The sequence below is a fragment of the Podarcis bocagei genome (assembly GCF_964188305.1).
Source record: "Podarcis bocagei genome assembly, chromosome: 1".
Classification (NCBI taxonomy): Eukaryota; Metazoa; Chordata; class Lepidosauria; order Squamata; family Lacertidae; genus Podarcis; species Podarcis bocagei.
In genome coordinates this window covers 82,275,276-82,290,817 of record NC_138125.1, presented here as the reverse complement: position 1 = coordinate 82,290,817, position 15,542 = coordinate 82,275,276, and the positions used below count along the sequence as shown (strand labels likewise).

At 44.6% G+C, this 15,542-nt stretch overlaps 1 protein-coding gene and 2 long non-coding RNA genes across 3 annotated transcripts; 2 read left to right on the top strand and 1 right to left on the bottom strand.

Annotated features, from left to right (window-relative positions):
* Positions 1-260: 260 nt before the first annotated feature.
* On the top strand, positions 261-4,501 carry LOC308597130. Its single transcript, XR_014012846.1, has 3 exons — positions 261-483; positions 1,786-1,970; positions 4,282-4,501. It is a non-coding gene; the product is annotated as an uncharacterized lncRNA (long non-coding RNA).
* Positions 4,502-5,159: 658 nt separating this feature from the next.
* On the bottom strand, positions 5,160-8,662 carry LOC308597172. The gene is made up of 2 exons (XR_014012861.1): positions 8,564-8,662; positions 5,160-6,362 (listed from the first exon to the last, which is right to left on the bottom strand). It is a non-coding gene; the product is annotated as an uncharacterized lncRNA (long non-coding RNA).
* Positions 7,830-15,231, top strand: CIMAP1A (ciliary microtubule associated protein 1A). Its single transcript, XM_081212654.1, has 7 exons — positions 7,830-7,971; positions 8,601-8,730; positions 9,179-9,376; positions 11,371-11,472; positions 12,271-12,392; positions 12,978-13,115; positions 14,633-15,231. Exons 2-7 carry the CDS (start codon positions 8,622-8,624, stop codon positions 14,720-14,722), a joined length of 759 nt encoding a protein of 252 aa, XP_081068780.1. The 5' UTR covers positions 7,830-7,971; positions 8,601-8,621; the 3' UTR covers positions 14,723-15,231.
* The last annotated feature ends 311 nt before the right edge of the window (positions 15,232-15,542 follow it).

Genomic DNA, 15,542 nt, shown 5'->3' with positions numbered 1-15,542 from the left:
CAAAGTCCCATATTTGGTTCTCCTCCCCGTTGACCCTCACAATGGCCCTGGAAGGTAGGTTTGTCTGAGCTGCAGCAACTGATTAAAGGATAGCCAGTCAGCCTTTTGGATTGAGCAGGGACTTGAACACCAGCCAAATGAGGGGTCCCCAACCTGCAGCCCATGGGCCGGAAGCAGCCCACGGAGGCTGTTTAACCAGCCCCCGAGCCACCGCCGAACCGAGCCGTCCACTTGGCAAGTCCCCACACGCTGCACTAAACTGGCGCAGCACGGTGCAGGGACTCTCTTCTGCGGCGCCAGAAATCGCTTCTGCACATGCCCAGACGCTGGAAATCGCTTCTGTGAAGGCACGATTTTAGGCATCTGGGCATGCGCAGAAGCTATTTCTGGCGCCATGGACGTGCGCAGACGCAATTTCCGGCGTCATGCTGCGCCGGTCCAGCCCACGGAGGATCTCCACAGGAGTGATCCGGCCCATGCCCAGTAAGCCTTGCCGACCCCTGAGCTAAGTATATAAGAACCATTGCGGGATCATATCATACAACAGAGGGTCATCCTGCCCAGCTGCTGAATGCATTGTCTTAAATTGTTGTTGTTGTTGTTGTTGTTGTTGTTGTTGTTATTTAAAATGCATCTATTTTTATTTTTATCCTGAGGTACTGCAATGGAATAATTCAGAGGCTTCATACCTGAGCAGTACAAAATTGATAATATCGGCTGCTTCAACACGAGAGCCTTTTACTAGTGCTGAGGCACTATTTTTCCACAATTAGCTGCATGTGAAATATAAAGTATAGCTAGAAGGGAAAGTATAGTGTTGCATTAATCAGCCGATGGCCAAGATCCTGTTTCATAGCGTCAGCAGAAAGTCTCTGATCTGACTCTTGTGTAGAAATAAATCCTCTTCACCACAGTAAATAAGTTTTTTTAAAAAAGCTTTACTTGCAGAACCTGGTTTCTAAACATTTAGCTATAGACAATAATTGTTACAAAGCAACAAAATGATACGTTGCATGTTAGCAATGGGTTTCAGTCTTTTAAAGTCCAGTAAATCTCTCCCTCTGACTGCATGCTGTTTAGAAACAAAAACAGCCAAAGAAGTCTTGTAAACTGCCATGCCATATTGAGGGAGGAGTCAGTGTTGCTGGCTGGCTCCTATATATTTCCCTCGGCTGCATGTCTGAGGTTCCGAAGAAAGTCACAGAGCATTTTGACTATTCCCAGGGAGCACTCCTTTGTCCTTGTAGCTATGAAGGCAGCCATTGTCTTTCTGCTCCTCTCCCTGCCATGTGGCTGCAACTCTGGTAAGTATCGCCAATACTGTTTATGTCTCTTTAAGATGGAGGTAAAAGTGTGATCAAAACCAGAGATTGGCAGTGAAAATGAACAGAACCTTAAGAAAAGCCTGTCCCTTCCTTAAAACTTGAGGAAAAACCACCATTTTATCCTCTCGACAACCCTATGAGATAGATTAGAGTGTGTGAGAAAGCGACTGGCTCAACATTCACACCATACAAGCATTATGATACCACTTTAAACGGTCACAGCTTTCCCTAAAGAATTCTGGGAGCTGTAGTTTATTAAAGGTGCTGAGAGTCGTTAGGAGACCCCACTATCCCGCACAGAGCTACAATTTGCAGAGGTCCCTTGGGAAGAAGGATTAATTGTTAAGCCACTGCATCGCTGTTATTAATTTTACACTCCTAAGGCATGAAATAAAATATGTGTAAAAAATGTAATTTTCAAATCACTTGCTCTTCAGCTCTTCTTTTTCTTTTAACCTAGGTTTGATTTCTTGTATTGCTGTCAATAACATTGTGCAGAAAGGGCTTTTTAAATCGGATTCGGTGTTTCAGGAAGAACTTTCAAAGTACACAAGTGACGTCCATGCGATAAATGGTGCACTTAAAATGAGAGCAAGTGTATTCGAGTTGTCTTTGCTCCACAGACTGGCTTTGGTGGATCTGGCGGTAATCTTCTTTTTCTATTTTAAAAAAATGTCCTTGCTTTTCTTGCAGTTAACTCTGACGGGTCGTCGTAACATTTTCACAAATGCTATTCAATTAAGAAAAATCATGCTAATGTCCACATACTGAACATGAAAGAACGTAGAATCACACAGGTTTCCAGGGACTTGAGTAATGTTTAAAAATTAGAACAAGTTTTCTATCTACTAGAGAATGGCGAAATCCTGGACCACTGGACTGGGTGCAACCTAGCCCCATGTGGTCTGCAGTGCCATCCTAGGTGGTGGCAGGAGCTGGTGCCAGGCTCAAAACAGGAAAACTGGTAGGAAAACTGGAAGTTGTGTTTGCCACAACTTCAACCTCTCTCAGTCCTCTCTTACGTTTTGGTTTGTGGTTGCACCTGCAAGTTGCACAGTGCAAGTTTAGTGCTCATTTCTGCAGTATTTGCAAATAGATTTTATCTGGACGTAAATACACAGGATTGCTCCGTCGCTAGAGCATGAGACGCTTAATTTCAGGGCTGTGGGTTCAAGCCCCACATCAAGTAAAGATACCTGCATTGCAGGTGGTTGGGCTAGAAACACCCTCAGGATCCTTTCCAACTCTGCAATTCTATACTTCTATGAACACAGAAATGAGCACTCAACTTGTGTTATATTCTGCTACGTTCCCAGAAGTGGCTTTTACGTTCTGTGAAAGCTCATTTATAACGCAGAAATCGACAGTCAAGGAAATGTGAAAAGGAAATAAATTGCTGTGTGGAGGCAGTCTCGGTAGACAAAGTGGTGCTTATGAGGTGGCACCACTCACCAAGGTAGCTTAGGCTCACAGATGCTCACTGATATTATATCTAACATGGGCAGCCAGAGGTCCAAGAGGGTATTTACTCCAGCAGGTGTGGCTTGTCAAGCAAGCTGAAATCCCCTCATCTACACAACTATTAAAGAGCCAGGAGGCCTGTCCTCTTTTGTATCTGGCCAGCCTAGGTATCACACTTGTGTTAGATATAATATCAGCAAGTTTTTGTAAAGGAACATGTGAACAGGTGTGTGCCCATTCCAGCATCCGTCATGTAGACATAAGCACTGGCGGAGGAAGAGGAGTGGAGGGAAGAGCGCACCGCCCCGGCCATCGCAGCTGCCCCCCCCCCGCCAGCGCTGGGCACCACACCCTCGCAGGTGGCCAGCCCCACCCCCGCCTGCTCTCTGCCCCCCAGTGGCGGAGCATGAAGCTCCGCCACTGGACACAAGGCATGGTGCTTGAATAGCACTAGGTCAAAACTACAACAACAGTGGTGTACAATTATTTTCCGTATACTCAGTCAATGTTCTCCACTCTTCTTTAAACATATGTTCTTCTTGCTCTCTTGTTCTATGTGTTAAACCTGCAAGTTCTGCATATTCTAACATCTTAAGTTGCCAATCCTCTTTATCTGGGACCTCGCTCATTTTCCATTTTTTGGCTAACATGGGCTGCTCTTGTTGCATACATAAACAAGATTTTCTGACACCTAGGAATTTCTGTCTGGGTTATTCCTAATAAAAAGGACTCTGGTCTTTTGGGGAAGGTAATTTTAAACATTTTTTTCAACTTGTTATAAATCATTTCCCAATATTCTTTTACCTTTTTACATGTCCAGCATGTGTGAAAAATGGTCCCCTCCTTTTCTTTACATTTCCAACACATATCTGATCGTACTTTATACATCTTAGCCAACCTACTCGGAGTTGGGTAGCACCTATGAATCATTTTCAGATAGTTCTCTTTCAATGTGTAACATGCAGTAAATTTCAATTCTCTTTTCCAGAGTTTCTCCCAGAGGTTTAAATCCATATTGTGTCCTATATCCATTGCCCTGTGGGTCATTGAAGCTTTCACTAGTCCGTCTTTTGTTTCCCATTGCAATAGAAAGTTATACATTCTCGACAAGAGTTTATCCTTGTTTTGTAATAGTTCTTTTTTAAATTGTGAGCTTTGGTCCAAAAACCCAAAAACGCTGGCAGCGTTAAGATAAATTCAACAGTGTAATTAATGTTTGAATGGTGTAAAAATGGAAAATTGATTTGAATGGTTATAGTAAAATATGCAGGAATGGAAGATATGTAAAACGAACCATGGAAAGAGAAGAGGGGAAGTCATTGGATATCAATAAGTTTGTAAAATGTCTATTTTGAATTGTAAAAATTGAAAAATATATATATAAAAAAGACTAACACAACAATGGTGAGGGTAATCTGCGAAGATGTGAACTTATCCCATATTGCTATGTTGAGAGGACTTTATGCTGAATTTTTTTCTGCCCTTTTAATTTCAGGCTGATATACTGAAGCTGTGCTGACAATTCGAAGGAAATCTTCAATAACATTGCAGGCCATCTGCCAGCAGCAGTTGCCCAGTACTGCTCACTGAATGATGCACCCTTTTCTCTTTCTGCTTTCACTGATCAAGCCCTATCCTTCCTTTAGAGTATATTCATCATGCTGTACAAAACCAATGAGAAACCTCTTTATAATATTCCTGAATAATTCAAGCTTCATGTTTCATTAAAATTCCTTATCTTGTTGCATTCAGGTAAATTACAAACGATCTCTGTGTGTTTTCCAGCAGTTACAGCAGCAATTTGGGTCTCTGTAACATGTAGTGCTGTGTGGCTGATAATACTTTTAAGGAGTTTCACTTTCAATCTTGCAAGTAACTGAGGCAATAGAACGGCTTATCCACTACAAGTAATTCAATATGGAAAAAGACGGTAATTGGTGTGAGTCTGGGTAACTCTGCCAGTTGCAGGAGCATGGGGAGGTAACAAAGGTGAATTCTGACCACTGTTCCTTCACCATCTTGTCTCTGTCTTAAGTCTGCAATACGTGAAAGTAAACTTTAGTTCAAACCTTGTAAAATACAGAAATTGTCTGCATGAACACACAGAATCAACACATTCAATTTAATTTGAGAAATGATTTGGAACATGCATGGAAATTGCATTTGTGGTGACAACTGCAGGTGCAGGTTTTTTCATGTTTGTTTATTTTTATTTGACCAATTGTGGCTTCCCAGATGTACCCATAATGAAGAACCTGCATGTCTTGACCGCCACCCATGAATGCTGGTTTGCAAACAGCAGAAGCAGCCAAAAAAACCAAGGCATGAAAATCAACTGCAAAAGAACTACAGTGAAAATTCTACATGTTTAAATAATGTAGTTATTTTACAGGTTTAATTAACATAGTTATGATAAAAATAATCTCATTGAAAGAAAAATAATCTCATGGAAAAATACTGCAAAAATCAGTGCCTCATATAAATATTAGCAGCAACTTTTTTTCGACTCTCGTCTGATGGACCAGAAGGTAACTCAATATCAGACCCTGAAGGTGTTTCTAAAGCACAGGAGCAGCAAAGGTCTTTTTTTCCAGCCAGTTGGCATCCCCAGCTGGGGGGAAAGGGATGCAGGGGTGAAAGCCTTCTGTTTGTGCCTCAGCATGGGGGAAAGTGGCAAAGTGGGGTGGGGTTAGATAGAAAGCTGTTGGGCAGAATGATCCCTACTGTCTCAATTTCCCTATTGTGCCAAAAGGTGGAAGGCGATTGAAAGTCAATCAGTTTATTTCTGCATATCAATGATAGCACTTGTGATAGAATCCATTCCACAATCATCATCATCATCATCATTTATTATTTATACCCCGCCCATGTGGCTGGGTTTCCCCAGTGACTCTGGGCAGCTTCCAACAGAATATTAAAATACAATAGTCGATTAAACATTAAAAGCTTCTCTAAACAGGCTGTCTTCTAAAAGTCTGGTAGTTGTTTTTCTCTTTGACATCTGGTGGGAGGGCGTTCTATAGGGCGGGTGCCACTACCAAAAAGGCCCTCTGCCTGGTTCCCTGCAACTTGGCTTCTCGCAGCGAGGGAACTACCAGAAGGCCCTCGGTGCTGGACCTCAGTGTCCGGGCTGAATGATGGGGGTGGAAACGCTCCTTCAGGTATACTGGACCGAGGCTGTTTAGGGCTTTAAAGGCCAGCACCAACACACTGAATTGTGCTCAGAAACGTACTGGGAGCCAGTGTAGGTCTTTCAAGGCCGGTGTTATGTGGTCTTGGCGGCCGCTCCCAGTCACCAGTCTAGCTGCCGCATTCTGGATTAGTTGTAGTTTCCGGGTCACCTTCAAAGGTAGCCCCACATAGAGCACATTGCAGTAGTCCAAGCGAGAGATAACTAGAGCATGCATCACTCTTGGTGAGACAGTCCGTGGGCAGGTAGTGTCTCAGCCTGCGTACCAGATAGAGCTGATAAAGAGCTGCCCTGGACACATATCCAATGTTCCAATGTATCCAGAGCAGCTGTAGGGCAATCTAATGACAGAGACAGTGATTTTGGCTTGATGACTACATGTGAACCTGAAACGAAACAAAAGCCATCAGTATTATGAAGGGGAACCAATATCCTAACATGGCTGGTTTCAGGTCAACAGGCAGTTGCTGGAACCAAAGGCAAGCTTGTCAACAATGCCATCATGTTCACTTTGCGTGGGGCATAATTGCTCGTGAGTTCTGGGGCCCCACTGAAAGTGGGAAACAAAAACAAAATATGTGTGGCTTGCTTTATTGTGATATTCGCTTTATTGCTGTGGTCTAGAACTGAACCCACAAGATCTCTGAGGTATTGTCGCAGACTGGCTGGACACGGGAATGGTGGGAGGCACCAGTTGGGGAATCCCCAAGGGAAGAAGGCTCAGAGCCAGGGGATTGGTGGTGGGATGATGATGAGTGTCAGAGGGAGAAGAGGGAGCAGACTGGGAGGAGGAGGTGTTGGCAGAGGCGGAGCTAGCTGCTCTGGCACCCAGAGCGGCGCACGTGCTGTGCACCTAGGGGCGGGGCTACCCATCTTTGGGGGCGGGGCAAGCATCCCAGGGGGTGCTGCCCACAGTGAGTGTCCCGGGGGCGGAGGGACGATGTCACCACCCCCTTCCTCTGCCAGTGGGTGTCGGAAGCTGAAGAGGTAACATGGTTTATTGTTCAGGAAGAGGCTGTGGTAGAGGGAAGTCCAAAATCAGAATCTGAAGCAGGAGAGGAGGGAGGCCAAGAGGCAGAGATGAGTCAGGCTGGTGAAGAAACACAGGTGTCTCCCTCTCCTGCTGCAACAAGCTCTCCTCCCCACAGTCTCCCAGGACCAGAAGAGGTCTGAAGACAGAGGAGCATAGACAGGCATGCCAGCATAGTTTCAGATTGCTTGGGAAGGACCCGGGGGGAGGATGAGATTCAGACAGCTGTGGGAAGGCAGGGACCTTCAGCCTCCACAACTGCCTCATAGGGGCAAGACCTACTGAGAAGAGTTGCTGTGCTCATTAGGCCTGGCTCTCTTGAGCAGGCCTTGCTTCTTCAAATAAAGAGTAAACGCTACATACTCTGTGTGATTCATTGCTGATTTATGGCTCCCTGACAGGTATGCCTGTATTAGGATGGTGTATTTTCAATGTGCACTATTTTCAGATATTCTATTCATTCTCAGAGATTTTCATACCCGAAATTTTAACTTACAAGGCTGGCTGCATCATTAGAGACAACTTGCTTAGAGTAGCTGGCATGGGAGAGGAGCAAATTAATTCCCTTCCTTCTCCTATGCAGTGTGCCAGTCAAAATCCCCGGTTCTTTTAGCAAAAGAAAAATATATTTGGAGATCCAGCCAAGGATCTTCCACAGACTATGGGATTTGACTCTAATTCTCCTCATGACACACACACACAGCCCAGGCTTTCTTAAGAGTCATACCTGGTGTTCTAGAACACACAGAAGTACTATGAAGGGCAATTGTCTGTTTCTATGGCAATTTCATGAAGGTTCTTCACATGAAGGGGAGGATAAATCCCTGCAAACGGAGATGGGTTCTGCCTGTTCAGAATTCCATCTTCTCCTTAAACTGTCCACAGCCCTGTTGACAGACAGCAAGGAAATATCCTGCAGAAAACACTGTTGCCCACATCAGTTAAATCTCCAAGGGCAAAAGAAGGTGAATTAGCACTCAGTGGCCATTTAAGAATTGTTTTAGTTTATATTCATTTTTTCCTCTGTTTCATGTGCTGGGTAGTTAGTTACCTGACTCGTTTGGAAGTCGGTGGCTGATTCTGGGCAGGGGTTTAATACTGTAAACGGATCACTTAGATAGTGCAAACTGGTAATCAGCAACACAAGGTTTTCTATTTATTTATTTACTGGGTTTCTCCCAGGAAAGGTAAATCCAGATTAAACAGAGGGAGAAACACAGCCTGGTATTTTGATGACGACAACTATGCCATGTGGAAGCTACAAAAGATCTTGGATGCATGAAGTGCCCCTTCCCACAATAAATGGTGGCCACTGTGAGAACAGGGTGCTGGACCAGATCAGCAGCTGGCATGATCCAGTAGGCACTTCTTATGCAGGAGAGGCCTAATTCTTCCATTCTTCGTACTTCTATCTCCAATACAACCCAGATAATACAATGAGACTCTACTGAATTGGTAACAGTCGTGTTAATAGCTAGCTATAGATCCTGCCAGCTCAGTGCAGGGTACAATAGAGTTACCCCAAGTTTCCCCCCAGGAGGATGTATCCAACCTAACCTTTACACAAATTCGCTCTGTGTTCTTCATTTCTTAGGCTTTCGAATAGATTGCCATCATGAGTAATGGAGGTTGGGTGGGCACATGGAGGCCCCATCGTCCACGAGGACCAGTCATGGCCCAGTATTCCAGCCCTGGGCCCAAGTACAACATACCGGGAGCAACAGGTAAGCAAACAGAAGTATAGTGGGGTTTAAAAAGTTGATAAAAAAGGGGGGGCTGGACAGCAGGAGCAGTCTGCCAGGCTGGCCCACCTCACAGAAATTGATCAGGGGTGGGGGAGCTCCATATTCCGGTACATATTTTCCCTTTGGGGGCATGTAGAAACTTGAAAACTCTTAGAGCTTGGGTCCCCTGCTGGCTCTTGGCCGGAGACACCAGTCCCCTCTGTACCCTGTCCCTCTCAGCTGCCCTGGTGCCCCACAACTAGAAATGACTGAGATCAGCTGCATCATCATAGGAGAGCATATCTTCCCAGGTTCGATCCCTCGCGTCTCGGACTAAATGATCTAAGGAAGCAGGGCCAGGAATGTCCTTTGTCTTTGAGATACTGGAGAACTGCAACCAGTCGGAGGCAACGCCTTACTCCTGAGCTCTGTGTCTGTCCTTTTTCAGGTTATATCTCGCACATCCCTACCAAAAGGAAAGCCCCTGCCTACAGTATGTATGGCGCAAAGCCCCCATCCAGCAAAGACAGAGTTCCGGGTCCTTATGATGTGCAGGGCTATATGACAAACAGAGGAAGGCAATCAGCTCCGTCTTATACAATGGGTGGTCGATTCAGAGTGAAAAAGGAGGTTACCCCAGGTCCTGGTGAGTAATAGTCACCCATCCAAGGTATATGTTGACGGCATCTGCTAACCCAAGACTAAGGTAGAGTTTGGGTGCATCGTTCCAAAACTGGCCTTTGGAATGATTTCTTATGGCTACGTTGAAAAACATGCGGTGTCATCCTCAGATTAAATAATCCATATGAGTTGCTTGCTCAGACAGAGACTGGACTGATTCTGTTTGTTCAGTTTCTTTTTTCTTTTTCGTAAATTTATTTATTTGGTTTTTCAATTTAAAGTTTTACAATCAGATATCCAACATACATCATAAGGTTCCATAGAATCTCCTGGACCTCCCTCCTCCCCTTTGTGGGTCCTATCGTTAATCATTTCCTCCTGCATCTTTTATAGTAATCCAACTGTTTGTTACGTTTCAATGTGCCTGATTATTTTTAGAGAATAAAAAAGCTCTGTCAAAGGCTGCATCTGGATGTTTGTCAAAAGTGTCCCTGAATCTTGCCACAACATCAGGCATATCTCGTATGCTACTGTTGGCTTTAGGTTGAATTTTGTCTTATTTCTCAGTTTAGGCTGCATTTTGTCTTGTTTCTTGGTTGTATTTTTTATATTGTGCCATGTCAATTTTGGGTAAGCTGCTTTGGGCAGAATCCAAAGAAGTTCTTCCACTAGTGCAGGAGTGGGGACCATATATTGACCCTCCATATATTGCATTGTCTCTAGTCACTTGGCCCTGCTTGCTGGGGCTGGTGGTCATTGTGGCTCAACTAGTTCAACTAGCCTAAGGATTTCCACTTGCGCAACAGAACTTCTCCCTCTCCTCTCCCTGCATGCCTCTGCACCCTCCCAGGGCCGGCTCACAACATTTTGGCATCTGAGCCAGGCCCCAAAATGGTGCCCCTGCCCTGCCTGGGAAGAAGGGGTGAGAGAAAATCTATATCCAAAATGGGGGGGGGGGGGGATATCAGCATTAGGTTCTGCTGCCCTGGCAAATTCAGCCACCTGAGGCAGTCACTTCACCTCATTGGCCACAGAAGGGACACCCAGTTTCCTGCCACCTCGTAGGGACATAGATACTTTTTCGTCCACCGGTGCATACACCCTTTGTACCAGGGACAGTTCTGTGGCACAAATTTGCACAAAACACACACTTTTTTGGCATCCTTCTGTCTAGAGAGACAATGGAATGCTCCTCAGGGGGTGAAGTCAAACTGCCAGAGAATCACAGCGCCTGCTGTGGCTGCAGAGACCGGTAACTCGTAACTACTGCCTCCTGTGCTGTTTTTGCTGCATTAGCAGCACCACAGTGACCTCCCTGGGGTACAAGCCTGGGCAGTGTGTGTGGAGGTCCTGAGCTGCCCAGAAAACAAGACCCACCCCCTCTCAGCCTCAGTGATGTGGTCCAAAGGAAAGCAGAGCAATGCGTTTGGCACCAGCTTGGCTGCAGGAATTGCCAGAAGGAGGCATACAAGACGCCGTCCAACCATCTTAGGGACTCCACTCAGGATTTGTGTGGTGTTTCCTCCTTAGCCTTTTCTTCTCCCGAAAACAAGGCAGTGGGTATGTATATGCATAAGGTAATTTATATGGAGAAACTAAGATGGTGAGTGGCTGGGGTCTTACAAGCACCACACGGTGAAGAAGGCCCGAGTGCCATAGAATTAAAGTTAAGAACAGGAGATCTAGAAAACACCTGTTGTCTCTGCAACTCCCAATAGCATCCCTGCTTCCCACACTACATTCTATTCCTTCTGTATCTGCTGTTTTATATTCATCCAACCGCGGTCTCATTTGCAATCAGAATAAATCATGCAAAATGTACATTCATCCTGCATTTTAATTCACATGCCTTAGTCAAAATGTGATGAGGGATTTACCCTCCCTGCACGCAGAATGTTAACTTTTTAATTAACAAAACTGTAGACAGCCCTTCAGAGGCTTTAGGACATAGCAGTCATTTGGGCATGGTGAAAGATGAGCTTTAATCTAATTGCATCCATTGCCTTCCCATCTACCTAGCCTCTTACTCACCAGAGAAGTCACGGAAAATAATTTATCAAAATGCTCCTGCACATTCTATGTCATTCAGGACTCGTGGTTACAAAGTAGACGCCACACCAGGTAAGGCTTATCCCTTATGGTTTTGTTTTTTGCTTTGCTGCTGTTGTTGGAAGGCATCAAACATAGGTTGTCTTAAGAAATCTATCAATGATGAAACACAGCGCATTAGCTCAGGTCTATACATGTTTACTTGAGAGCAAGTTCAGCAGGACTTACATGTGCATGTTTAAGCCTAGGGGTGTACTATTATGCTTCTGCCATTCAGAAAGGTCTTCTCTCATGGTGGTAAGGCTGTGGGTGGCTGGCATCATGCTAACCCGGTATTATTAGCTTGCTAAGATATCACCATTCACAAATCATGAAAAGAAGAGTGCCTAGCCTTTGCAGTTAGAGGATAGACTTGGTGGAAGTGGGAAATAGCTTTTTATGTTTTGACCTGTGAACTTGAGCGCTGGAGAGAATGTGCACATGGCCTCTGGAGGAAAATAAAATTAAGAAAACTCTTTTGAAATGGAGGAGGTGCTGAAAAGCAATTTCTGAGATACTGTATTGCGATGGTTCGATGTTCTAAGACAGGTGTGGGGAACCTTTGGCCCTCCAGAGGTAGCTGAACTACAGCTCCCATCAACCCCAGCATGGCCAAAGGCCAGCGATGATGGGAGCTGTAGTTCAGCAACATCTGGCAGACCAATGGTTCCTCTTCGAAGGAAAATGGTCAAAAGTTTCCTAGGTGGTATTCCTGAGCACTTAGGCCAACCTGAAGTAGCTCTTTGGATCCCAGCCATTAACTCCCTCTTCCTCTGGCTCTGCTGGAAGTCTCTGGTGCTCCTCCCAATGGTCCCCATGTTCCTCTTTCAGGTCCCAGCGCTTACACGATGCCTGAGGTCCTTGGACCGCACACAGTGGCCACCTCCGCCGGCCCTTCTTACTCCATGACAGGGAGGAGTAAGCTTGGGCGTTTTGATGAAGACTTGCATAAGGTAGACTGCTGGTTCATTTCATGCCTTGTTTCTCTGTTGGTTACCAATAGTCAAAGTTGTGCCTGCTCTGGTCCATTTTTCTGAGATTTGTTTTAATCTTGATTTAATGCATACTGCTGGTTGCTAGTGCCAAAGAGCCAATTTATGCTCTTTCATGGGGGTCTGAATGCTAAAATTATTCATTCAGGAGCAGATAGAAATCTGGCTGTGATGCACTGTTCGCTCTTGCCATGGTCATTTTACCAAACTTTTTGCAACGCCTTTAATCTTGTTTTACCCCTACTTTTTAGCTCCAGTTGTGCAACATCTTTTACTCTAATTTTCACGTATCCTTAAAAATAAAAATAAAAAAGCAACTCAATGACAGGTCCTATTTTCATATTTGCTTTTTTATTTTACAACTGCACTGATAAATCATTGGGGAGCGGAAGATAATTAGTGAGAGAAGTAAAGTGTTGCCACGGTAGAAACTATATTCAATGTATTTTGGTGTAACACAGGGAGCTGCTCAATTTTCCTGGGAAATTAGGAGATATGGATTGTATTATTACTTTATCTATGGGAATCCCGTTCCTTCTCTTACAGACCCCTGGTCCTGCTGCATATCATAAGCCCGATACAGATATCTACAAAAAGAGAGCGCCCAAGTATTCTATGGGCGGTCGAAGCAAGGGTCTAAGAGCTGGGAAAACACCTGGGCCTGCAGACTATAATGTAGGAAAGGTGAGAAGCAGCTTCCTTTCATTCTTAATTGTTTTCAGCAATTATTACTCCCATGTACGGATATTCTCCTTTCCTGGCAACAGAGCCTGAAATTGTGGGATGTGAGGAGAGGGAAATGTTTGTCCTAATATTACAGAAACAGAAGTTAGAAGCTGGTCATAGGTAGCTTAGCAACCCTGTTCATTTTTGTTAGACGTAATTACCAAACCATCAACTTGTTCTGGCCCATGCAAATAATTACTAGTGATATTCTTTATCTAGATTGGTCCATTTGTCGCATGGGTCTGATTGGGACATCACATTTCTGCTTCAAGAAACCATGGTTTGTTGGCTCAGGAGCAAGCAATGAGTTGGAGCAGTCCCTCCTCTCCTTATGCAGCTGGCTGTCAGAGAAACTTTCTGTATTGTTGAATGACAGTTTGCCATGATGTCTAAAGTATAGCTTTAAAGCTCTCTACAAGCCAGGATTGTAAACCGAGAACAACCAGTGGTTTGCAATCCTGGTTTACATGGTGTGTTTAGACCAATTTCCTGGCTTGGATGTAATGCAAACTATAGTTTAACAAACCAGTCTCTTCTGCTGCCAAACACATGGTTTGACAGGTTGGGAACATAGTGAGACTACTCAGTGGCGGAGGAAGCTTCTCTGGCACCCGGGGCGGGACACCGAGGGGCAGGGCGAATTGCCCAGTGACGGATGCGCAACATCTGTACGGACTGCGCATGTGCGGCGACCATACAGGATGCCGCACATGCGCAGTCCGTACGGGCTGCTGCTCTCACGCAGCGGCATCCCTACAGAATGCGCATGCATGGCAGCCCATACGGTCGCCGTGTAAGAGGCAGCCCATACGGACACCTGTCTGGATGACACGAGAGCGTGGCAGCCCATACGGACGCTGCGCGAGCAGCACCCTTACTGTGTGCGCCCTCGGCTGCTCTACAGCTGGGGGGAGGCAGGGGCCATCTTGTCAAACCCGCCCCCCCCCCGGGTGGAACCCGGGATGATCTGCCCCCTCCGCCCCCCACTTTGTACGCCCCTGAGACTACTACAGGTGTGCGCAAAGGAGTTTGGGGGTTTTGTGAACTGGTGAACATGAAAATCGCATGAAATTTTGTTAGCAAGTGTGTGCTGCTGGATCTTGAAACTGTACACACTCCATTTCCAGAATCAACCATGGTGCTACTTAATTGCATATGAAGTTACTCAGACCAGAAGAAACAAGATGTTGAAATTACTGTTTATCTCCAAGGGTCCTCAATGCCCAGGATATTCATCTAGCTCCTCCAGCAGTATTTCATGAAACACTGCCCCAGTTGTGCTCTGCAATTATTAATTATCTGTACTTAATAGTTCCACTTAACATTCCATTTAAAATGCTTCTTACTCAGTAAACCAGCAGGAAGCAGCCTGTTCTGTTAAGCAGAACACAGAGATCAAAGAACAAAATGAAGAATCTGTTAGCAGAAGCCTAGCCTGTTTCACCTAATATATTTTACACTCCTTCTGCTTCTAGGTATCAATTCTCAAATCTTGTGCTCCAGTTGTCACTTTTGGAATCAGACACTCCGACTACACAACACCTCTGATTGTGGACGTCTGCTGAATTCATCCCTTGTACAGAAAATGATTTTTCTACTGATATTTCTATATCATGTTCCTCCACGTTTTAACAGTTAACCACCAGCTGTTTAACTGCATTTTTTTTACAAATACCAGAGCTAAAGGACCATTTAAAATATTCAGAAACTGATTACCATTCAAGACTGAAGTTCTGTCCTCTGATGAAGGCATATGCCATAAGCCCCTCTTGTGAGGAAGACAAAGCGCAGCTCACACTTGCCCTACTCTTTGAGCCCAAGGAATACATATCTAAATGCACGTCGGCATTCTGACAACTAGTATACAATTAACGGTGTCATTCTTCATAAAGTAGGATCCAATATATATTAAATATATATATGTATTTGTGTAAAAAAGCTACTTGTGTTCCTGATCCAGAATTATTTCATGGAACATGTTTGTTGCAATAACTCACATAAAAAGTATTTTGTATATTCCATATCTTCAGCTGAGAAACGTGTTTTGAAATAAATAAATAAATCAGGAATAAAATGTTTATTTCATGTCCTAGCTATAAAACAAAACAAAACATCAGTTCTTTTGTAGAGGGTTCACTACTCGAAAACTGTAGGAATATTCTGAACTTGAAAAGTAGAATGTTAAGCTTTTTCATAGAGAACTAGCAGTAATAGTGATAACAATACTGCCTTACAGCTCAGTCAGGATTCTCACCCATTAATACTGGTACAGCAGCTGAAATAATTGACGCTGTGAATGGTTGCATCCCCTCCTGCACAAAGGTGTAGAGGGGGAACCAGGATCTCGCCAGTTCCCCCTCCTTATCATCCTTTGTGCATTATATT

Coding starts and splice junctions, on each gene's coding strand:
- CIMAP1A (XM_081212654.1), top strand. CDS start 8,622: ATGAGTAATGGAGGTTGGGTGGGCACATGGAGGCCCCATCGTCCACGA. Junction 8,731..9,178: donor CAACATACCGGGAGCAACAG/GTAAGCAAACAG, acceptor GTCCTTTTTCAG/GTTATATCTCGCACATCCCT. Junction 11,473..12,270: donor CAAAGTAGACGCCACACCAG/GTAAGGCTTATC, acceptor TTCCTCTTTCAG/GTCCCAGCGCTTACACGATG.